This window comes from Poecilia formosa, unplaced genomic scaffold, assembly GCF_000485575.1.
Source record: "Poecilia formosa unplaced genomic scaffold, Poecilia_formosa-5.1.2 Scaffold34, whole genome shotgun sequence".
Taxonomy (NCBI): Eukaryota; Metazoa; Chordata; class Actinopteri; order Cyprinodontiformes; family Poeciliidae; genus Poecilia; species Poecilia formosa.
The window spans coordinates 583,466-607,708 of NW_006799973.1; the positions used below are offsets into that span (position 1 = coordinate 583,466).

At 39.5% G+C, this 24,243-nt stretch overlaps 3 protein-coding genes across 6 annotated transcripts in view; 2 read left to right on the forward strand and 1 right to left on the reverse strand.

The window, feature by feature from the left end:
* The window catches only part of ttyh1 (tweety family member 1), a 28,368-nt gene extending 18,401 nt beyond the window's left edge, over positions 1-9,967 (forward strand). For 2 of the 3 annotated variants that reach the window (XM_016670446.1, XM_007550001.2), the window contains 10 exons: positions 48-143; positions 248-320; positions 2,357-2,432; positions 2,615-2,670; positions 3,693-3,785; positions 3,872-3,964; positions 4,045-4,184; positions 4,737-4,904; positions 8,751-8,829; positions 9,473-9,967. In XM_016670446.1, the coding sequence (XP_016525932.1) occupies positions 48-143; positions 248-320; positions 2,357-2,432; positions 2,615-2,670; positions 3,693-3,785; positions 3,872-3,964; positions 4,045-4,184; positions 4,737-4,904; positions 8,751-8,829; positions 9,473-9,556 (958 nt within the window). In that variant the 3' untranslated portion in view covers positions 9,557-9,967. The remainder of the gene's footprint in view (positions 1-47; positions 144-247; positions 321-2,356; positions 2,433-2,614; positions 2,671-3,692; positions 3,786-3,871; positions 3,965-4,044; positions 4,185-4,736; positions 4,905-8,750; positions 8,830-9,472) is intronic. The other variant, XM_007550002.2, reaches the window with a different exon arrangement.
* A 116-nt stretch (positions 9,968-10,083) lies between these two features.
* On the reverse strand, positions 10,084-15,617 carry josd2 (Josephin domain containing 2). Of its 2 annotated transcripts, none has more exons than XM_007550003.2 (5): positions 15,363-15,617; positions 15,001-15,129; positions 13,383-13,508; positions 12,838-13,032; positions 10,084-12,655 (listed from the first exon to the last, which is right to left on the reverse strand). In XM_007550003.2, the coding sequence occupies exons 2-5, from the start codon at positions 15,120-15,122 to the stop codon at positions 12,544-12,546; spliced, it is 555 nt and encodes a 184-aa protein (XP_007550065.1). In that variant the 5' UTR covers positions 15,123-15,129; positions 15,363-15,617; the 3' UTR covers positions 10,084-12,543. The 2 variants fall into 2 exon arrangements, with proteins under 2 accessions (XP_007550065.1, XP_016525939.1); XM_016670453.1 differs by having other exon boundaries at positions 15,240-15,616.
* Positions 15,618-17,869: 2,252 nt separating this feature from the next.
* On the forward strand, positions 17,870-22,770 carry ube2s (ubiquitin-conjugating enzyme E2S). The gene is made up of 4 exons (XM_007550005.2): positions 17,870-18,066; positions 19,371-19,518; positions 20,711-20,901; positions 21,235-22,770. The coding sequence occupies exons 1-4, from the start codon at positions 18,064-18,066 to the stop codon at positions 21,601-21,603; spliced, it is 711 nt and encodes a 236-aa protein (XP_007550067.1). The 5' UTR covers positions 17,870-18,063; the 3' UTR covers positions 21,604-22,770.
* Positions 22,771-24,243: the final 1,473 nt, after the last annotated feature.

The following is a 24,243-nucleotide window of genomic DNA, read 5'->3' on the forward strand; positions in this document are numbered from 1 at the left end:
TTCTGCTTGTTTGGTCACTGAAGTGAAAATCTCCGTGTTTCTTTCAGGTGGCTGTCGTACGTGTTGCTGCTGCTGCTCGACCTCATAGTGTGTCTGTTCATCCTGCTTGGACTGGCCAAGCAAGCCCGCTGGCTGCTCATCCTGTGAGTGAACTCGGTATTTTATCTCCAGACTGAAACCGCTCTGGCCTGATGTACTGAGTGTCCCTCTGGCTGAGCAGAGTTTGCTCTCCCCTCCCTCCTCACAGGATGACCGTGCTGGCATGGCTGGCTCTCTTCCTCAGCTGGGGCTCTCTGGGTTTGGAGACGGCCACAGTGGTGGTGAGTATCCAGAAAAACTGGGCAGGAACAGGAGCGATAGCAGGAGACTGTCAGCGAAAGGCAGCAGTTGAGAGATGATGGATTAAAGAGGCCTGACCCCTGATGGCAGGCCTGTGTTTAATTTCTGTCTCCATTGTGCTAAACTGTGAAAAGCCCAGCATCGTAGGGAATGCTGCAGTCATGGCAGAGAACCAAGACGGCAGGAAAATGGGTCAGAGATTAAAGATTCAATGAGCGTGTGCGCGCTTGTTAACAAAGTGCATTTGTCCACCAGAGTGCGTGTTCTCACATGCAAGTGTACTCGCAAGTTTGTGGGCGTTTGGCTTGGAGAAATAAAGATAAAAGATGAAGAGAAGTGCCTTAAGCAAGAGCAAGGAGGAGACAGGAAGAGTGCATTTTAGGGCCGGGAAGCAGAAACAATCAGCTTGCTGTCAGTAGGATAAGCTCAAAGCTTCTGCTGCAGTCTGACCTATTGGGTAATAAGACCAAGCGTGCAAAAGTGTGAAATAAATTGACATTTAAAATCTTGGGTGCAAAGGCTGACTTTTATGGAGCATAAAGAGCCTGTTTGTGTCTGTGGCCGAAGAATGTCCATTTTTATTTTTAGTTGTAAAGTGTGACCATTGTCTCGGAGGAGGGGCTGCTTTCATCCGTCAAAAGAGTTGAAAGTGTGGGTATATTTTCTATTCAGTTTCCCAGTGTCATGTAGGGCTGGTGGGAGATGTCCCAAAGTGTGTGCGTCCACACAGAGACACTCTGTCCTTGGTTACTGACAGGGAAACAATGGAGCAGCTGTGAGGCGGCCCAGTCTGTGCTGTGTTGGGTCAGTGGTTCCCAGTCTGTCAGCCGGCCTGCTTGTGTGGGGCTCTCACTCCCTCTTCTGGTGGGGCGATATCCAACTGCCACTTTTTTTTCTTCTTCTTCTTCTTCTTGCACTTGAACTTTTTCAAATTTTGTGGGGATTTTTTGATTTAGACCAACACAGAATGGGGTTTTACTGTGAATTGGATGAAACATGGGAACTGTGTCGTGCATTTGCATTTAAGCCACTTTGTTTTGATACCCTTGCATAATATCAGATTAAAATATCATATTCACCTAATCAGGCTGGCTGGGAGTGCATTAATCAGAGAAGCAGCAAAGCTCATGTAAAATTTTCCTTCCACTTCACCAACTTTTTGTGACGATCAGAGGGGCGATGTGGACTTGAAGTTTTATTGTAATATTCTGTGCTGCTATTGTGAAAACAATAAAAGTGAAGATAAGAACTATTTATTACTTTTTTAGGCAACTATATCACTGTGAAGGCTGCAAAACTTGAGAAACATACCCATTTGTAAAACGCTTTTTTAGTACACCAGTCACATAAAGAAAGTTTGATTAGTATTGCAATTCACACAGGAACTGCATTTAATCATGTTTTCAAATTAATTGATTGAACAAACAGCGGAGGAAATGGTTAAAAACAACAACAACCCAGACAGTTTTTTTTTGTTAAAAAACATTACCAGTTGGAATTTATCATGAGAACGATAAATCAAAAATCTTAACACGACAACAAATTTATTATGATAAACGAAATAATAAAAGATACAGCAAATGCAGACTCCTAGTTGGTCTTACGCACAATAGGCTAATAAACTGCAAACCCATTTGTGAAAAATGTTTAAAAGTTAGAGCCGTCCGAACACTTTCGCAAATAACCTTATCTCCGACTCAAAATAAGTTCAGGAGGGAAAGCACTTATTAACGCCACTGTTACAGGAAAAGAGATTTTTAATCTCCATGGGATTTTCCTGGTGAAATAAAGATTAAATCAGAAATAAAATAAATAGAAAATAGGTTAAAAGGCAGGAGGATTCAACATAACCAAACCAAAGCTTGCTATAAATGTTGTGCTGCAGTTAGACATGTTCAACATTTCCACTGGCCAATGTTTGTACTAACTTTGCTCCTTGTATCATTTTCTCCATTTCTTCTCGTCTATCCATCTGTCCCATCATTCCTTTCATGTCATCCCATGTTTCCTGCTGCAGGCCCTCAGTGACTTCTGCTCTGAGCCAAACACGTTCGTCCTCAACTCCACCCAGATCACCACCGGCACCAGCTCAGGTACAGATGGCACAGCTTCTGGAAAGAAAAAAAAAGAAAAAAAAGAAAATAAACCCCTGCCCTGTACATGATCTGCCTCCCTAAATGTGCCTCAGATAGCAGAATCAAATACAATACCAGATGAATGTTCCTTTCTGTTGTGCGCTGATCTTTTGTGTGCTGCTGTTTTGCTGGCCGTTCAGACGTGTTGGATTATTACCTGACCTGCAGCAGGAGCATGAACAGTCCATTCCAGCAGGTAATGTGATCGCTTTCAGCCGTGCGGACATGTTTCAGCACATTGAACCGTGAGCACTGAGTAGGGAAGTGGAATGTCAGAAGTAGAGATGTTCCTGTATGGCCAGTTTGTTTACGTAAACTCATCAGATCAAACCAACCGTGATCATTTGAATAAATCCGCCTCATCCAGCTGCAGAGAAAACGCACCACAAATTATTCTACAGTCAGTTCTCAGCAGTGAAGCGACTGAGACAGAATGTGGACAGAAACGTAAAATCACAAAGCGAGGCTAGTGGAGGCTGAAAGGTCTAAATCAATAACAATATAGATCAATAGCAATCTTTCATAACTGTTTTGGGCATTTGCTCCAGAGAGTCCACAAGGACCAACCATTGTTTAGCTTGTGCCTTGTTAAGTGTAGAACTGCAGTGTAATTTCCTTTATGGAAAACTAATAAAACTCAAGTCAGAAAGGAAGAAAACAACATATGTATCAATAACAATATCAGCAGATAATACGGCCGATAGAATGTTCAATAATTTCACTAAACTCTCATCCAGAACTGCACAGCATTCGTTCCAATTTTACTGGATTTTACAGCATTTACATGTCTTTCCCTTCTCTCTTAATCCTCTTTCCTGTCTAATTAATGTTCAATAAAAGCCACTGGTGCCAAAATTAATATCTAAAAAAGGAAAATGTACAGATTATGCTTTGTGTCATAACACAAAGGCCTGTGTTATGATGAGATGGAGGGATAGTCTGTGAAAGGAAACCATCCAATGCTTTGTTATCTCTGCAGTGTGGTGTAGCTCATCTGCTGAATTATTAATGTAGAATTATTTGAGCATGTCTGAATTGCAAAAAAAATACATAAAATTAAAAAAAAACTGCATAAGAATAATTCAAAGTCTTGATAATGAACATCGTACTGGGGATGTAGATTACTCAGATCAGCACTTACACTCAAAACAAAGTAAAAGTGAAAATGCAAATCAGAAGCGTGTGAAGGCACTGACCTCGGTGAATTTCTGGGTTTAGCTGCTGACCCAGTCTCAGAGGGCGCTGTCAAGCATCCACACACACCTCTCCAGCCTGGACAGGAATGCTCTGCCACAGTTCCCCAAAGCCGAGGTAGGGAACAGCTTTTGCACAGAAAAGTGCAAGTAAAAGACTCAAAAGGAAAATTCTCACATTTGTCAACTTTGTGCCATTGGCAGAAATCACTCAGGGAGGTTCAGCAGATACTCAACAGCACAGAGGGCAACTTTCATCAGCTGGTGGCGCTGCTGAACTGCAGGATCCTTAATAAGGTGCAGCATTAAAATCAAGCATTCCCAAAGCAAAACCTCCAAACTTTCTGAGCATTTTATTTCCTTTTTTCTCCTTTTAGGACTACATTGACTCGCTCAAAGGCCTGTGTTATGACGGGATGGAGGGATTGCTCTACCTCTCCCTTTACTCTTTCCTCTCTGGCCTGGCCTTCACTGCCATCCTTTGCTCTCTGCCTGGAGCCTGGAGAAGCTTTCCCAGGTGAAAATGAAACATCACGCAGGCATTCGAATGGCTCAGATATCTGTTGCTCTTTAACCTTTACGACTGTCGATGGTGAACATTCCTGCCTTAAAAACAGATTAAATCAGGCTGAATTTGTTACTCCACTGTTTCACAGTCCACAGTCTCAGTTTAATTAAAACTGAAACCAATTATTTATAAGGACTCTGACAAAGAGGAGATTTGAGAAAACTCTCATTTGTGTTTGCGTGTGTTCATCGGAAAACGGAGATTTAGCATCCGGCGCATTACAGTCTGCGACGCTTATGTGGTTTTGACAAGATTTCCAATCAACATCGCCTTGTGTTTTAATGACTTTCTCTTTGAAAACGCTACTTTAAAGTAGTTCAACCTATATATCTGTCCATGCAAATGAGCCTTCTGCCGCCATGTTTAATTCCTAACAGGAAGTTGTGGTTATTTTGGAGCAATTTGAGAGACTTACAGGTTTCAGCTTTGTGCTTTGTGCTATTTCCTTGCTCTTATGTTTCCCCGTTTTTTGCTTTTTCTCCCTGTCATGGACGCCAACAGTGAATCAGAGGAGTACGACGACTCGGACAGCGAGAGTGAGGACCCCTTCACCTCCCATCAGGCACGTAGACAGGCATCCTCGGGGTCTCAGCGAGGGGCAATGGCCCCCTTCTATAATTACCCGGGGGCCGGGTGGACACCCCCCTTTTCTAGTGCGCCGCCCCTCCCGTGAGTAACACAGACACTCAGACACACAGACAGACAGACAGACAGACAGGGAGACAGACAGACGAAACATGCTGAATGTTTTCAGACACACATCAACCTTGTGATTCTGTCGCCACATCTGGACCATCTGGCACCTTCACACTGCTGACCCCCATCTCAGACCAGGGTCCATCAGGAGAGAAACACAACAGAGTCTGAATCAATGCTGAGAGCTTTGAGCTACAATCCTAGTCCATCACTTCAGCACACAGATTTATCACAGCGTCAGCAAGCTGCGCTCATCTTTGCTCAGAGAAAGGCAGGTTAGACACGAGGTGGCGCCAGTAAATTAGAATTTCTTCCAGTAAATGAATTTAAAAAGGTGAATCTACATTTACAGTGGAATATTTCAGGAATTTGTTTCCATCAATTTTGATGATCATGGCTTACTAACGGCAAAAACCCAATGTTTGGATTTTGAGAAAGTAAGAAAATTACACGAGACCAGTAAATGAAAGCATTTTGATACAGAAATATTACGTTAAAACTAGGTTAACTAATGATATAACCATCTCATATCGGTTGATATCGATAATTATACTGGTGGTGTGACCTTTTCTGTTTTATCCACAGTTTTCACTCCACATGATTGTCTGTTTTTAAGCTGTTATGAGGCACAGAGGTGAAAATTTAAACTGCTGCTGTGCTGCGTCAGTTACTCAACAAGTTGTTGCTAGGTAACCAAAGAGTGAGTGAGTTGCTAGGTAACCAAAGAGTGAATAAGTGTAAGCCACCAACCTTTGCTTAACCAGCTGTGAGAGGTTGAGTGGCTAAAGTCTTTCCTCTGCCTACATCTGCGTCCAATACCAACAAAAAGTTGAGTGGAAGGAAAAAACACTTTGTAGAAAAATGTGTAGTTTTGGGGAAGATTCAAAAGAAGTGGACTTTAATTTGAGTGAGGCACCACACACAGACGTTTCCAGGGCTTGGCCTAAAACTGTGGTGTTCGTTGTGTTAACCATGAACCAGAGACAACATCAGTAAATGCTAAAGATGGAGAAAAGTTACTTTTGCCCAGTGTACCAAAGTTCTCTTTTTGTTTGCTTAAAGTAGCAGAGTTTGGATAAAGAGTAGCGAGTCACAGGACACAAGAAGCTTGACGAATCGATGGTGATTTGGGGTTCAGGATTTTGGAGACTTATCAAGTCCAAAATCAGCACATGTCAGAGCAGTTCATGGTTCCCTCTGCAGATGAGCTTTAATCCATCCACCACAATGTTACTAACGCTGTATTGGCCAGAAAACTGTCCTGACTTGAACCCCACAGAGAATCTATAGACAGATTGTCAAGAGGAAGACGAGAGACACCAGACCCAATGTTGAGGGCTGCTTTTAGAGAAAGCTGGGCTTCCTTTACACCTCAGCACTTCCAGAGGCTGATCTCCTCCATTCCACACCGCATTGATGCAGTAATCCATGCAAGAAGCCCTGACCGAGCACTGAGTGGACTTACTATACCATACATGAACATACTATTCAGCAGATCAACATTTCTGTATTAAAAACATTTTTTCATTAGTCTTTTATTCTATTTAAGTTTTTAAAGGGGACCTATTATGTCAAATTTACGTTTTACATGTTGTTGTGCTTCCATTTGGGTCTCAACTACTTGGAGAAACAGCCCAAGCATTATAAAAAAATAAAAAATAAATAAAATAATCATTTCTTTTTAGCAATGAGTTAATCAATGAGTTAATGTTTTTTGGTGTCTGGAAAATAAGCTGTTTCAAAAATATCCCAGTTGTTAAGTCACACCTGATGGACACTGCACCATTACCTAGCAACCCCTGCCAAGCCTAGCCCCGTCACCTAGCAACCCAGGCACGTTTGGTCAGCTGGTTGTACGACTGTATGCGCTGGAAAAAAAAAAAAAAAAAGTGTTTTGATGTTGACTTAACATCCAGAAACCACTTGCTACATTCTTGTTGACTGTGCAGGAGGCTCCACTTCTGCTTTTCAAAGATGTACGGTTGTGTAATTGCACATCTGTTTGCAGCCATTTTCATGTGGGAGTGTAAACGTTGAGTTGGGGGCGTGGCCAGCAGCTTGTTTGGATTTAAAGGGACAAGACGCCCTAAAATACTGAAATCTCATTTTCTAAGAATAATTTTGTTCAAAAACTGCAATGAACATGTTTTATGTAGCCCATAGATCTAAACTAACCTGTTCTAGCCCTTTAAGAAAGTTAATTTTGGGTTTTGATTAAAGATGTAAGCCAATATCATCAAAATGAACAGAAATAAAAACTTAAAATACATCACTCTGTGCAGAATAAAGATGAAAAGGAATTAACTTTTTGAATTTAATTACGGAAACAAATCAACTCTTTCTGATTTATTGGGGATGCAGTTGTAGTTTCAGTGTCTACATGTACACATGCACACACACAGAGCTGCACATGAACTGCAGACAGACACACAGACAGGTCAGTGTGAACCAGAGTGTAGGCAGAGGAACAGACACAGCTCCAGAGGTCGTTCGGTCTGTCTGTCTGTCTGTGTGTCTGTCTATCCGTCTGTCAGGTGTTTTCAGGACAGACGATGTAGTGCCTCTCGGGGACATTTCACAGATCTGGTTGCAAACGGCCTCCTGACTCCTGGACAGCAGTCCAGGTGCACTGCTGTGCCGGAGGGGGAGGGCGTCTCTGACGAGGCCGCGCTCGTAAAAACCTCCGGCGATGTGAGGCTCAGGTTGTCGATAGGTAAACCCCTCGGCCCCCCCTACTCCCCACTCCTGCATCATCGCTCTCATCCGTCTCCTCACTGTGGTGTCCGGATCGCTCAGGTTATTATCTCCCTGCGACCTGTCCTGCTGCTTCTCTCTCTCCATGATCCTTCTGATCCCCGTTTGGTTCCCCTTCTTTTACGCTCCTCCTCCCCTCAAATTATTTGGTGCTGTCCTGCTATAAATTACTCTGATTAGTCTCATTGATAATATTATTATCACACAGATACAAATATACTGACATAGCTTAGGAAGAGAGCAAGCACTAAAGCATAGTCCACTCATTTTAAATGTACTCAGATCTCTGCAAAAACACAAAATCTTACCAAGTATTTCTGGTCTAGTTTCTAGTGCAAATATCTTTGTGCTCTTGAAATAAGACAAAAGTAACTTTTAAGCACAATACATGAGCGTGCTTTAAGTAAACAATTCCTTAATATTGATGAAAAAGTACTGGTTTCCCCAGCAGATTATTTTACTTATAACAATATTCCCATTTTAGAAGTGGAAAAAATCTGCCAGTGGAACAAGACATTACAGCTTATAATATGGGAAAAATTTCCTGGCAGATTATTTCACTTATAACTAGTTTTTTTTTTTTTTTATCAGTATGAAAGGGATTATTTATATAAAACAAGCTCCCATTTCTTGCTGAAAAGTTACTTAAGTTAGTTTTTGTGTATTAAGATATTTGCACTAGAAACTAGACCAGAAATACTTGGTGAGGTTTTGAGTTTTTGCAAGTCAAAGTTCATTAGAGCAACAACATCAGAGCTGGAATACTGGTGATGAATTAGTCTTAAATGCAGGTTTCTGTTTGCATCAGGAGTGGACTGTGTGCCTGTCTGGCTCTTCCCTTGAGGGCCAGTGGTGCTTATAGTTACACTAAGTGCTGTGCGTTTCTGCACTTTATTTCTAATCTCTCTCTTCTTCTTTCCTTTTACCTGTCTTTGGGTCCCGTCATCCTGCGGCCCCCTCGTCCCCCGTGTCATTCTGATTGTGTCTCACCCCTGCCTCCCCCTTCTCTCCCCGCTCCTTCTCTCCCTCCCTCTTCTGTCCTTGTCTCTTTCTGTCTCCACACAGGACTCCAAACGTTTCCTCCAATGGCAACCCTGGCTATGAGAGCCTACCCCTGACTGACAGGCAGTCCCCACCCCCCTCTGTGAGTTCCTCTGTGCCCATGACGCCATCACGATGTGTTTCATTTTTCCATCGCTGTCCGAGCTCACGCCAGGGACAGAGACGCACCGATCCGAAATTTGTGGCTTTGACCTCCTGATACCAATTTCCCCTTAAGAACTATCTAACAGTTATTATAATGATTCATTGTTTATATTTGAAGCAGATATGCCGTCACACTGTAAAGCATGATTTTTACGTTGATTTTAAACTGGCAAAACTGTAACTTGTGATTTTAGCTTAACTCTGCGACAGTAGTGTCCAGAATCGGTACGTTAAGCACGTGTTTGCTGCGTTCCACTGCAAACACAAAATCCTACTGTCGTTTTTTTCTAGTTTCTAATGCAAATATATTAGTACGTCTGAAAAAAAAGAAAAAAAGAAAGACAAAAGAGAAAACTAACTTACATGTAACTTTTCAGCAAGAAATATGAGCTTGTTAAAATCAGCATATCCTTCAAATTGATGAAAAAGTTAAATAGAAGCATTTTATTTACGATGATTAAAACTTGAAACTTTTGTCGCGTTTATCTTCACATGTCTGAGAAATAAATGTCTTTTGTTCTTTTTCTCCCCTCTGCACCGTCTCTGGACCATCTCGACCTCCTGTTTTTGTGGAAGCGCAGTACTCTCCCAGCATGCTGACTGGTTATGGGGGAAATCAATCACACCCCAACCCCTCCCATTCGAGGAACCTGTATTCACGTTAATTCTTCTTCTGGTTTTTTTTTTTTTTTTGCTAGAAAATGTATAGAAAAAAAATGTTTAGTTTTCATATGAATGGACACTTTAATGAAATGAAAAAGAAACTAATCTAAACAAAGTGAATGCTAGATGTGAATCAGTACCACTGGAAAAAATCTTATTAAAAGCACTTAAAAAAAGGAAGGGATTGCTGACGTAACCAGCTGCGACGCTGCCGGTTGTTGGTGCAAGGCTACGAATCGACGCCTCACGGTCTAACCTCTTCCCCCTTTGTTTGTTGGAAATCTGTGTAAACTGTGAACAGTGACGAGGCCAGTCCGAACGGTATCGATGCTACAAGCGTTGTAGTTTTATATTCTTACATGTATCTGTACCACCCGTTTTATTTTCATGTTTTTATATGAATATTGTGTAGGAAAAAAAAAGGGAAAAAAAAACCAACACACTGGCTCGTAGCAAAACAACTCATTTTTTCTGTGAATGGTTATGCAGTTCCTTCACTTGGTATATGTCTTTTTTTTATTATTATTACTATTACTTTTTATAGGTGGCAATTCTGTCTTTTCCTTGTACTACTTAATGATGCTACTCTGTATATTTCACTGTGAACTGTATCTCAGTATTCATGAGCCTTTGTCTAAAAGGAAAAACAAAAGAAACAAAAAAAAAAAAGGAGAAAAACTCTACCTTGTTTAATGGAGAACTACAACTGCCACTCGGAGTGGAAAAACTACAAATCCCACCCACGCAAATGACAGCAGGTACATAGCAATATGACCCTTGCTACTGGTGCTGCAGTAGCTCTACCGTAACAAGCAATAATAACTATGTATAGTATCGGGTTTCTGGGATCTCTCCAAGATGTTTTGTGTATATATGGTACGATTTGAGATTTCATCGAATCCCCCTTCCCTGCCAACTGACCCTGTTAATTGAGTTTGTATGGTTACCAATGCTCCTTTTGAATGGCATCCTTTTACACTCGAGAGTCTAATATAAATAAAAATAACTTCAATAACCTGTAAACAGCCTTTGCTTCCTTCTTATAACAAAACAGAGCGTCCGTCGCAGTAGATTAAAACAAGAAGTCCACCTTTATTATTATTATAAATGAGCATCAACAGCAGGAACTCGAGAGGTTCAGGATTAGTCACTAGTGTCCATCAGAGACGACGTTCCTACTTATTTGAGTATGCATAGTTCAGCGGGCGAGACAAAAAATACAAACATAAATACAGCATCCAGTCACAGAACAGCTTTGTTTGTTGCATGTGTTACAGATAGCTGAAAATGACCTGAATTTATTTGATAATTCATCAAAATAAACACAAACCCCACTGCAGATAAGACTCTGCCTGCATCGTCACGTCTTATTAGAAAAAAATAAAGACATAGGATGTACATTTTGATGGGGATTCACATGGGAACTATGAAGCAGGCTTAAAAACATTCAAGAATATTAATTCGTTCTGGCTCGATAACTTCAATCCTGCGACGCTGCTTTTCCTAATTGAGACATGGATCTATGACAGCTTTTTAGAAGAACTATCATCCCCTAACAAGCTCACTGAACACTCAGTGTGGGACATTTTCTGGTGCTTAGACCTGTCATCTGCAAGTACTTTTAATAACTTAGGTTTCTTTTTTTAGGCATTTGACATTTTCCAGGGTGAAAAAAAAAATCTATAGAACTCTAAAAAGTTTTCAGAATAAAAAGTGGGAGCACACAATAATGCACAAAAGGGCCAAAATTATATCTCAGGGTTCCAAAATAAACGTACAACCTCACTTTGATAAATATTTCTTTGCAATTAGTAGTGCCTGCAGTTTTTTGGGGGTTTTTTGGACAATATTTGCATAAAATTACAAGAATTGTACTCCAATTACAAGTAGTTGGAGTGCTGTGCAGTCTCAATAATATAATACAAAAACAACCGAAAAGGAGCCAATACTGTCACAATCTGGGAACTGGAGGAAGACCAGTATCAGAAAACTGGTTTTTGTTTCTGTGCAAAGGAGACTGGAAACTACAAGAAAAACTGCAATGAAAGCCTTCTGAAATGTAAAAACTTTCTTTCGGATCCCACATCTTAAATGTCAACAAGAACTAATTTAATAACCCAATCAGCTGTTCTCCCAGATAGAAATCTAGATGTTTCATAATGATTCTTGTCTGGGAAAGCGAGAGGCAGCAGAGCATAACAAAACACTTTCATTCAGTAGCAAAAGTTGTTTTCTTTTTCCACTGAAAATGATTGGCAGGTGTGTTTATGTGTATTGATTTTATCCCAAGGAAAGTCAAGCCGGGCTGCCCACAGCTCAGTTCAACAGAGCAGGCAAGATCCGCCATCGTGACGATATGAACTCACAGCAGGCAAAGTTTCCTGATTCGTAGCCACAGATCCTGCTTCATAGTTCAGCCATCCTGGTACGCGTGTGCCTGCATGGGCACAACCAAACACATTTACGACCTCACAAACCCCACTCCGCAGTGCATAGAAGAGAAACGACAAAGAGGAAAAAGACAACGCAGCTGCTTCACCGGCACATCCTGATATGACCGAAAAGCACCCAAATCTGAGACGACGACAAAGAAAATCACCTCAGGACACGTTTACCTTCGTGTTTCAGTAATTAAGGTACCGTCAACACGGCTGTCCAACCACTAACACAGCCTACATGTAAAACTGCAAACACTTCAGTCAGTTCTCATGAGCGTATTTGTCTCAAACTACCCCCACTTCAGCTTCCTCTTTGTTTTAAGACACGGGGTCATACCAGAGGGAAATCTTCAACAGCTGTTACAATCAGAAACTTCTTCATTTCAAGAGTAAACTTCACCCTCTGCTTCTCTTTGGATTTTCCTTTATGTGTCTGTTAAGTGTATTTTAGTGCATTCCCTGAATACTTTTCTTTAATGGAGTGTTTAAAAAGAAACAACGAAAGTCTGTAGTTTTCCCCGAGGAGTTTTGTTTTTCCAATACAAGATGGATCAGTTGTTTGGGCTGTCGGGGTTTAGCCATGACCCATCCTCCTCCACGTCCCGTCGGACCACCAGGAGCATCTCTGCCACTTCCTGGGACAGCTGCTCGCTGAGAAATGCTCTGCAAGAAAGCAAGAAAGGAAAGTGGTAGAAGAAGAATGCAGAGTGCAGAAGCAAAACAAAAGGAGTGAAGTAAGAGCCTTGTGATGGCTCGCATGGGAGTGACTCAGTCACTGAGACGGAGTTCAAGCAGGGCAACAAGAGCAAAGATTTGACCTAATTCAGAGCGGGTCACATTCCTACCGTAGCTCTGCTTCTCCCCCGATGCAGGCGGGACCCTTCAGTTTGGAGTCCAGGTTGTAGTACTGTCCGTTAACTTGCCGGACCGCCAGCCAGTGCCGCCGCCGGAGCGGGAGGGACACGATGCCCAGAGACACTCGGGAGGGAACGTTGAGAATAAAACCCTGGACCTTTGACATGCAGAGACTCTGAACCGTCCTGCAGGTTTACAAAAGGCAGCGATAAATAAAAACATTCAGTGGTTCAGAAGAGTCAAAGCCCAGAACTAAATCCAATTAAGTCAGACGTTCAATGCTAGTTAGAAAAAAACAAAGAAACAAAATGGTTTGTGCCATGGTTTTTCTATCATTAGATGTGCAAAATCATATGTCCTTTTCCGTGCCACTTTGCATGAGTTTGTAACAGAAAATGCCAATAAAACACACTGAAGTTTGTGTTTATTATGTGTAATAATAATTAAAAAAAATATTAAACTGTTGCAAGGTACTATAACATAGTTATGGGTTGCTCATGCAAAAAGACATTTCATGACGACTTCAACCACTCACCTGCGTTTGTCCCACCACACGGCGGCCAGGTCTCGGCTCTGTAGTGCTGCCATGATTACGTTAACGTCGTAGTTTCCTGTGCCTAAAACTGACCGATGGGGGTTTACCACACACTGTGGAGCTAACCTGTGGAGAGAGGAATAAGTGATGAATAAAAACAAGTTTTTATCCATCTCCGATTCTTCTTTAAATAAGTGTTAGTTGTTTGTCAAAAACCCACCAGGATCATGACTCATTCTGCATCATGCTCCCTCAGGCTGAAGACCAACAATGTGAGCAGTGGTCTCTGCAGCCACAATGGCTTTATTTGTGCAAAGCAGCATCACTGTTTTCCCTGAAGGTTCCTCTTACATTTTCATAAGAGTGACTTTGTCTGAAATGTAGCAAATCCATTTCAGCAAGCACCATGGTTGTCCACTTAGTGGAGAGACAAGCTGGTATATTCACCAATTTAAAGGCTGCCAGTCACCTAATTTACTCTCTGTTTGCTGTCCAGAGTTTGAGCCTTTAACACCAGAATGTGGATTACCTGGGAAACACGATGCCTTTCTGTGTCAGCAGAACTAGAGTTTTGAACACAGAAAAAGGAATAAAAATGAACTTGGAATCCAGAGATTCTAGTTTATTAGTCACTTTTTAGCTTATTTTTTTTTAGAAACTCTAGAGTACTCACTATTTAGACCAATATTAGATTAATTTTTAGATTGTTATGCAAAGAGACTCCTATTACTGCAACCCAGAAAAGGAATTAGAACCCGAACAAACTTAGAATCCTGAAAAACTACTTTAGCAACTACTTTTTAGACTCCTATCCTTCTAAGGAATTAGACCAGAGGATACTTACTTATCTACCAACCCTGAGTAGGAGTTTCTAGTTTACATACTTTTACTTTAGATTAACAATAGATTATTTTTCTTCTTTTCGTTTGTTATTTTGTTTGCATTTCCTTTTAATTCCTGTAAAGCACTTTGTATTGCCTTGTTGCTGGAAATGTGCTATATAAATAAAATTACCTTTACCTTTGAAACATTAAAATCCCAAATTACAATAAAATGACCCCAAATACCAGAACATTTGAAAAGGAGGCTTCATTTATGAAGAGCAGAACCAAAGAGAAGAAAGATCAAACAATCTTGTCCATTAGTGATATCCTCAAATTCAACATCACTCTGTCCAGCTTTCTGGACATTTACAGACATTTAAAGAGGAGCGGCAAAAACAAAAAGATGACTTGAAAGTGCTTGCCAACAGCTGATGGTGTCATCCAGGAGACACTGTTGTGGCATATCATCTCTGATGGCTGGAAATTGAGCTGTCAGCATGTCATGCAGCAACAGTCTTCAGTCAGAGGCTTCATCAAACTTACAGCGACACGGACTGCTGCTGTAAATGTCTCCTGCCCACACCATCACCATCTACACTGACTCTTAAGATAATTGAGTAAGAGTCACAGCGGCATCTAATGAGGTACTGTTCAATTTGAACTGAATTTTGTTTGTTGTTTAATCTTAGACTTTCTGGTGATTAAAACTGCCATTCGTTGTCACAAAACGTCAGCTCTGATGTTTGTGTGTAGTGATGAAGTGTTTGTGTGCCAGGGTGAAGTGACTGGGTTACCGTTTACAGATGTCATCGGCTGTCTCCTTGGTAAACACCCGCTCCTGGAGCACGTTGTTGAGCGCATGTATGGCGCACAGCTCCAAGCGCTGCTTCTCGTGAAACACCTCCCCGTCGTTCATACTAAAACTTCAAACACACACACACAGAGAGAGAGAGAGAGAGAGAGGGGAAAAAGTAACGTTTTAGAGAAGCGTTATACGTTACAGCTCTTCTCAAGCTAGTTAGCGTCTGCTTACCCTGACGCCGAGCCTATTTGTGACAGCCCGCTGATTGTACTCTGTTTTCGGCTGCAGGCAGTCGGGAAAACAGCAGCAGAGTGGACTATTATTATTCAACAAAAGCCAAATGAAACCACTGACCTGCTGATAAAGCAAATCCCTCAAATGATGCTGGAGTCTAAAACCGGAAGTAGAGCTCTTGTTGTTGTGATGCTGCTGTTGTTGAGAGGTTGTCACACACACCCCGAACACAGCGGTAAAATAAACTCCCCCGGTGTCAAATAACAGATTTAACCCACTGGAATAAATAAATAAATAAAAAAACTAAAAACAGTCGATGAAGCTAACTTACGACTTCCAAAGATTGCAACTCCAAAGAGCGTGACAGTAGTGCCCTCTAGTGGTGAGTCTTGTGAAGTGAAAGATTGCGACCATTTGGAAAACAACCAGATAGAAAGATAGATAGATAGATAGATAGATAGATAGATAGATAGATAGATAGATAGATAGAACAAGAAACAGTGTAAAAATAAGATAAAATTAAATAGAATAAACATTTATGTGGAGAAATTAATGTGTAGCAGCAGCACATGAAGATAATATTTTATGCATTCTCTATTCTGCCTTATCCTATGCTATCTATTCTATAATTGTAAACTGTAATTTAAAACTTCATAGAGTCCAAATGAGTTAATTTCATCTGATTGGATGTGATTTGGAAGGGAACAGTCTTATATAAAGTCTTACACACAACAGTGGAAATCAGAACAGAAGCCGAGCTACAAAGTCCCAGCCGTTGTCTGTAGACATCTGAGACAGATTTGTCCTTTCACACAAGAATACAGACAACTCCTTGTGTTGTTAGTTTATTTTTTTAATTACTTTTTAAAAATAGCCTTTGTTTTTTGTTTTGTTTTGTTGGATTTTTTCTTTTACCTTTGTGTTATGAAGCACTATGTGTAGAATTTTGATGAAAAAAATTAATTGAAAACATTTTAGAAAAAGGCTGTACGTTTATTTTATATATATAAGACTAGTTTTCTTGGCAGAAAGACTCACTGCAGGACTGTTGGATGAGATTATGAAACACTGGACTTTTTGGTACAGGTGTGGAAATGGACTTCTACTCCTTTTAATGATTGCAAAGACACCTAGACTGAGTGGGAAGTAAGATTACAAAAACCAAACCAGAACCATTTCTGTCTCACTTACTGCAACTCTATGACTTAACTCTCTTATTCACTCTTATTCTTATTTTTTACATTATGTAATTTTTAAAAATTCATTCTTCTCAGTGGCACATCTCTTGGATTATGAATACAATATTTCTATTCTAATAACTGCACAGTATTTTAGGTTACAATCTTGCTCAGTACATAATTACTATCATTGTTGTTACTGTTAATCTTGTTTTTGATCTATTTTTAACACTTTTTGAGCTTTTATCAGTGTCTTCAGAATGAGAAATAATTTTACATAACTTCTGGTTCTGAAGACATTAAAAAATACATATCTGATATATTCTTTCTCTCTGGAAATTAACGAATATAAACAATTTTAGTAGTTATAGCTAACCTAAAACAAGATAATTAGATCTAATTCAACTTCATGCTTTACATGTTTGAATACATCTTTTTCTGATCATTTGTTTTATTAGTAGTTTGTATTTATCATAGTAGTTAGCTTGAGAATTTAAAACTAATCTTATTGATTTTTGAACAAGTTAAGTGAGGAGTGACATAATTTTCAGTTTTAAGTTATGTCTTCTGATCCAAATCTTCAATTCAAAAATACTTTATTTATCTCAAAGGAAAGTTAAATGTTGTTGCAACTCATTTCATTCAAATATCTTCAGAGTCATTTTGCATGGTGGGCAGGAAGGACCTCCAGTAACAGTCAGTCTTGCAACAAATCTGCAGAGACCTCTGACTGAGGACAGTTGATGTAAGACAGGTCATTTTCCAGCACAGAGATGATATTCACAGTAATATGTCCTTGATGACACCATCAGTTGTTGGTAGGCACTGCTAATCCACTTCATTTGCATTTGTTACTCCTCTTTCTTTTGAAGCGTATGGTCAGTGATTTGATTCGTGCCAATGATGATTAGTGGAAGAAATTATTTGAACTACAAAGAAACGCTGGCCCTCGGTAAATTTGAAGAATTGCGTCTGCTACTAACAGTTGCTACACATTAAATCTTATACAGTTATACAGCATAATCAATTAAGATTTAATGCTTTGTCAACTGCATAATAATAACACCATGTGAAAGGAATAATAAGTAATTACTGTTAGGTTTACCACTTCAGAATGTCACGTATTTAACAAAAACAAATATTTTTGCCCTTTTTAAGCATAAAAGTAGAATACTGATGCTTGGTTTTAAAATCATTGGCCTGATTTAAACGGTATGGTATGGAGACTCCACACTTGAGATTTTTAGGCGCCGCTAACTTATGCTGGTGTTTAAATGATGCTGACCCTGTATTGATCGGGGTTTGTAAGTTTTTTCAAAAGAACCAATGACTGAAGAGTAAAACTCATGATTTTAACTTTCTGAAGCTGATAGGACCGTCCTCTATGATGAAACGATAATTCTGCACCATGATTGGCTAAACCTTTCTGACGTATCACGTAACCAATCTTATCATTGGTCAGCGGCAGTAGGTTAAACCGTAGAACGTATTTTTGTTCCTGTGTCAACGTATAGAAGAAGAAAAGAAAAACAATAACGTCCGAGGCAGGCTTAAGTTTTCATCACAGACATTTATTATAAAAAAATAATAGAAAAACTTCTTTATATCTGACACAAACCATACATTCGTCGTCCTTCTCGAAGATGGTAAGATTCATGACCGAGTCTATTGCTAACAGCTAGCTGCTAGCTTGAGCCGACATTTACTCGTCGAAGGCACTCCTAAATATATCTTTTTTTTTTTTTTGTTGAAATGTGTGTTTTAATAATAGGATAACTTTTTCATTTAGTCAAATCAGTAGCGGGATTTACAAAGAAACTGGTAGTTTTCCAGCTGTTAAGACTTGATACTAACTGTCCTAAGCTAGGGTTTGCAATGCTAACCGTTTCCTATAATTAACTTTCTCTAAGAGATGCTCAATAAAATAATTTACAGACAACTTACCTTTAATGCTGAATTATAATGTGTTTTTCTTAAAAGGTAAGAGCCAAATAGACAGATAAAGCTATTTTAATCTTTTGAAAAAACTTTGTCTTGACCGCTGGCACAAGAGATTCAAAACTATGTCTAAGATTAGTGAAAATACATTGAGGTGTAAAACAGATTCTGTAGTCAAACTAAATTAACTAAAGAGTACTTAAGGAAAAGGAGTGTAATGAAATGCTGCTGATAGTTTATTTCATGCCAGATTGATATAAATTATAACTTGAAAAAGACGGTCTTTTTCAAGTGAACTGTCAATGGAAATACGTTTTAAGTAGGAAAGTCTGTGGCAAAATCTCTATTTTTGAGAATAATTTCTGTGTTGAGACCAGTGGTTTTAATAAAAATGTTTTTGCTTCTTAGCATTAAGTGCCATGTACTCAAAATTTGTAAGCTCTGAGGAACAAAATGTTAGATCTTCTATCATGTCAGAGACAGAAGTCGTAATATTGGCTTTTGCTTTTGTTATCTAATGGACATTTAACTACATATGCACAAATCAATTCATCCATAAATCAAAATGGTCCTGTTTGTTTAGCTGATTGGTATGCTAAATGCTAAAAAAAAATTCACAATTTTTTTTATCTAAAACTTTGTCAATCAACAGCATATATTTATTTTTTTTATTTCAGTTTAGTAAAAAATAGATTAAGGTCAGAGCCATATGTTGTAATTATTTCATCGTTCCTTAATTTTCTGTTTGATTTTGAACTTGAACATTTCTGAATCTGCTGCACATTCCCAAGGTTGGTTTTTACTCCCGAGTAGAAAAAATAAAAATCACAATTTAAATAATGGTAATAATAATTTTTAATCTAAACAATATGATGTTGCCTGGCACTACCACTTGTCCAGCAAGGTTGTAAGTTCTTTAGGGATTTTAAAAATGTATTTACTTGCTTTCTAATGGGCTTACCTTATTGCACAACCTCTTGTTTGCTAAAGGTTTAATAATCTTTCTCTTCAGAACTCTAATGTAGAGAATTTGCCCCCCCACGTTCTGCGGCTGGTCTACAAAGAAGTGTCCGCTTTGGCTGCAGACCCCCCAGAGGGCATCAAGATCTATCCCAGTGAAGAAGACATAACTGAACTTCACACGTCTATTGAAGGACCAGGTAAAGTTTGGAGTGTAACCTCTTCATAGAAATAGGAATTTTCTGTTTGCATTTATTTGTTTAATTCTTTGAAATTCTTCCCTTCCCTTTTTAAGGTAGCCATAATCTTATTCAGATTGTGTATCATACATCAGCTTTGATAATGGCTCATAGAAACATGCAGTTAACTACAAAGTAGAAAAAAATAATAATAACATTAGAATTTTTTATTGTAATTGTGTAATATCTTAATCTTATAGTTTCAAAAGGGAATTTATTATTGTTATTATTGTTAACTATGTACATTACAAGACATGAGAAAAAGTTCCTCCGTAACCGTAGTGAAGCAAAAACGTAAAGCACAAAAATGACAGTGCTTTAGAAAAGTATTCATAGTCATTCAACTTTTTCAAAATATGCACCAAAAACTTCAATATATTCAATTCAAAATACAGCCTAGGAATTATGTAAATACAGTCTACCTATGACTGATTTAATCTCAGTATTAATTCAACTGTTCAGCAAAAGCCTTCAAAATTTTGTTGGAGATCAAAAGGCGTCATGAAGACGAGGGAACACGCAGACATGCAGGGAAATGGTTATGAAGCTTTTAAGATCTTGTTCAATCAGTCATTGCAGAACAGGAAAATATCAGATATAGTATTATTTATGGGTAAAGTAACTTGGTAGCAAAAAAAAAACTAGCACTGCACTGATTTTATTTATTTATTTTTTCCTTTGCAAACATTCTGTGCAAAAAAGCATTACGATGACGTTAGTCTGTGCAACACACACAAAAAATAATAATAATACTACCATTAGTCTGCTCCTATTTTTATCATGTAAGTACTTAATTGGTGTTGTCTGAGTCACATTAAATAGATGAACGACAATCAGTGGCCTCCATGTTATCTCTGTGCGTCTATTTTCTTTTCCCCTGTTCCTTTGAACCAAGAGGAGGCAGATCAGATATTTCACTCCTTCACACAGCACTCTGCATCACTCTGTTTGTAAGTCTGTGATGCAGAAAGTGATATCAGAACCTATAAGATTATAGGAATTTAATTTTGATTGATTTTCCCCCACCCCACCCCTCTCAGCTGCAGCTTTGTGAACCTATTTGTTTTTTTGGAGGGTAAAACATTTGTACAGACTGGCTTTGACACAGTAATGAGATACATGCGCATGTGATGAATTCTTTATACTCTGGCAGAGGGGACACCATTTGCCGGCGGCATTTTCCGAATGCGACTGGTCCTCGGGAAGGACTTCCCTGCTGTTCCACCCAAGGGGTATTTCCTGACCAAGATTTTTCACCCAAACGTGGGTCACAAGGGAGAGATCTGTGTCAATGTGCTGAAGAGGGACTGGAAGGCAGAGCTCGGCCTCCGACACGTCTTACTTGTAAGGTTTATTTATTTATTTTTTTCTTTTTACAACCTGAAATTAATTTACAGTGATATGACAAAAAGAAAAAAAAAACAAGGTTGAATTTACATCCATCGCTGTCATGATTTTTAAAAACTTATCGTGTGAACAAGCATATTCGTGTGTGACCCTTACTTTAATTTAATTTCTTATTTAATGGAAACAAGGCTATTGTGAAATTGCTTTTTTTTTTTTTTTTTTTTTCAGCATTAGAAAATAGACAAAAATCGTGCACACTTTTGTAACGGAAACACATCTACGACATAATTCTAAAACTTTTGCTTTATTTCCCCCCGAAAAAAAAAAAAGACCATCAAGTGTCTTCTCATCCATCCAAACCCTGAGTCGGCGCTAAACGAAGAGGCTGGCCGCCTGCTGCTAGAGGATTATGCCGAGTATGAGTCCCGCGCCCGTCTCCTCACAGAAATCCACGCCATGGGGGGGCCGGGCGGGACCTCTGGGGCTCCTCAGGACCCTAACGACGGCCCACAGCCAAAGAAGCACGCAGGTGACCCCATGAAGAGAGCGGGGCCCAGCGTGGCAGCAGTACCAGCAGCTCTGGGTAACGGAGCTAACGGAGCCAGTACCACCAGCAGCAATAGCAACAGTAGTAGTAACACCAATAATGTAGCAGGGAAAAAGAAAGCAGATAAAAAGCGAGCTCTGAGGCGACTTTAATACCTCGGCAAAATTTCTGTACGTATGAATGAGAGCGTGAGTGTAAATATAAATATTGAATTGTGTTGACAGAATTTTTTTGTTGTTTTTTTTTTTTTCTTCTTTTTTCGGACTCTTACTAGACTGTCCCTGTTGTACCTCTCTGTTTTGCCTCCAGTTCATTTTATCCTCTGCAGGTTTGTTAATTACTTCCATACCTGAAGACACTGAGAAGCTTCTGGATACAGATTTTCAGCAGAATAATTCCAGTTATCTGTATTCTTCCTTTGAGCCAGTCTGACGGAACTACATCTCTGAAATACAGCATTTAATGTCTATTATTGACGCATAATTCCTGTTGTTTTGGACTTCATCAGGTATTTTTAAAGTGTTTCTTGCTGCTGTGGTGGTACCGTGTACTGCACAGCCCCGCCTTGTTATCGAGTCTGAACTAGGACGAAGTTTTCAAATTGCGCTCAAGGGATTTTTATGGAAAATTTGCTAAGAAAAAAAAAAAAAAGAAAAAAAAAGTACACAGGTTCACTATCGGGATAGAAACGATGCTAGTGCACAGAGCTGAATTTTTGTAACCTGTATTTTTCATATCATGGTCTACATGTGATAAAGGTATGGAAGAATTAACACTGGATTATAGGAAATCTGTCGTTTTCTTCTTTTGTTTTTAAGAAAGAAAAATAATATTTTCACTGTCCAGTATTTTCAAATCTTTGACATGTCCGCACTCGGCTGTGTTGTGGTTGTGTGTGAAGATGTAGAGCAGTCACCGTGAGGGAGCAGGGTAAGCTGGTAACTTTTATAAAAAAACATGCAAAACAAACGACAACAAAAAAAAAAAAGAAGAAAAAATCAGCTTGATTTACATCCGGTGAACCATAGTTAGCATTTGCTACCTACTCTTTCCCACTACTGAAACTTCTGTAGTTTCCCTTCAGAAACTACAGAAGGCATCCATTGTTGGCTCGAGTTTCCTCCTCAATCACAGCACTGGCAGCGTTTCTTGGGCAGATTTTGTGCTGTTCTAAATGCATGTGAGGTCCACAGATCCGGAGGAAATGCTCTGAAAAGACGCCTGTGAAACTCCTGCTATGGGATCAGCTGACGGCTGGATATTTTGTGTCCATTTTAAATTATTTGAAATAATAAAACATTGAAATATGACAAGTAAAATTAAATCGAGTCCTATTTGCTGTTTTTTATTTTTGTTTCATTGTAAAACAATTGAGTGTATCGCCAAGGTTTTAAAAAGATACAGATGACTTTGTTCCACTAAGCAACAGTCCAGATAGTTTTCCTCCTGGCTCAGGGAAAAGTCTTCTGCATCGTTTGTAGCCTATGTTTTGGATTTGACTGTGCGTTATGGTTCTTAATGTGCCGACTTCAGACTTCATTCCTAAATCTACAAATTCCTCTCAAGACTGGTTCTCTGTTGCAGGTGGATATTTTCCTTCCACTCAACTTTCATTGAATGTGCTTGGCTACAACATAGTAAATGGGATGTGACACTCTGAATTTCCAATATTTACCCTTTTCGTAGTATTTCTGATACACTGAATGTTTCCATTATCAGTAAAACTTATAAATCAAAATTACAATAAAGTTTAACTTTATTAAATGAGTGACAAAAATATAGAGCTATTTGCATTTTGATTAAAAAAAAAAAACTTCTTTTATCCCAAAGGGAAATTAAATAAATTATGAGATGTATCTGTGTACCATGAGGATTAAGCTCAGCTGGTTCGACATGGTTCTAATAACGTGTCCAGTTTTATCTTGTGATAACTGCCCACCATACAGGTCCAGTCCTCCTATGTGTGTAAGAGTGATATTTTCACTGTCTGGCAATATAAATTAGCGTTCTGTTTTTGTTTAGAGTGGTCTCCTGCTCTGATGGAATAATCATTATGAGGAAAGGACTAATTGCATCCACCCCTGCAAACTAGCCGGTGAAAGTGCACCCGGCAGAGCGTCATTGGACCATAATTGCGGACTCCACCGGCCTCTGCCTCAGACATGCAGCAGCCCACCCACCTGTGTAGAAATAGCAGCCTGCCATGCAGGTAATTATCAGGCCCTTCTTAGGCACCTGGGGCTCCACATAACTCCCATATACCCCTGAGCTCCGTTTTTTGAAAGTGCTTACCTCGTCCACACCAGCTGGTATCCACCTCCTTTGGATCCTCATGGATAAACCCGGAGGCCCACACCTTTTATTTCAAGAATTATTCTAATCAAGAGTGATACTGTAGGCTGGGTAATCCATTTGTTTTAGTATCATGACTCATCCAGTAAGCCTGATGCAAATTATTAGTGAAGATGCTATTTTGTTTTTCTTGTATATATAGATATATATATATTTTTTTTTTTAAAGATATTTTCATTCATCTTTCTCAGGATCTGATGATGGCGAAGTCAGTTTCACGCACTGCCATTTCCGACCAGTCTTCCCCTTTACTGGTTTTCCAGGCTCTCCCGTCCCACACTTAAAGCAATGTGAACTGTCGGTGTGGAGCTCAGAGTCTAATTGACAGTTTCGTTCACGCTCCAGAGTTAAAGCTTTTGCGCCAGTCCTCTCCCCGCACCTCACCCGTTTTCATCGCTTTCATAATTGCCACCAACATAATGACACAGTTGCTGTGGCAA

Excerpts from the sequence above, each read along its gene's own strand:
- ube2s (XM_007550005.2), top strand. Across the intron at positions 19,519-20,710 it reads CACGTCTATTGAAGGACCAG|AGGGGACACCATTTGCCGGC; the intron begins GTAAAGTTTGGA and ends ATACTCTGGCAG. Across the intron at positions 20,902-21,234 it reads GCCTCCGACACGTCTTACTT|ACCATCAAGTGTCTTCTCAT; the intron begins GTAAGGTTTATT and ends AAAAAAAAAAAG.
- josd2 (XM_007550003.2), bottom strand. The coding sequence starts at position 15,122 with ATGAACGACGGGGAGGTGTTTCACGAGAAGCAGCGCTTGGAGCTGTGC. Across the intron at positions 13,033-13,382 it reads GTGTGGTGGGACAAACGCAG|GACGGTTCAGAGTCTCTGCA; the intron begins GTGAGTGGTTGA and ends GTAAACCTGCAG. Across the intron at positions 12,656-12,837 it reads GGGGGAGAAGCAGAGCTACG|AGCATTTCTCAGCGAGCAGC; the intron begins GTAGGAATGTGA and ends GCTTTCTTGCAG.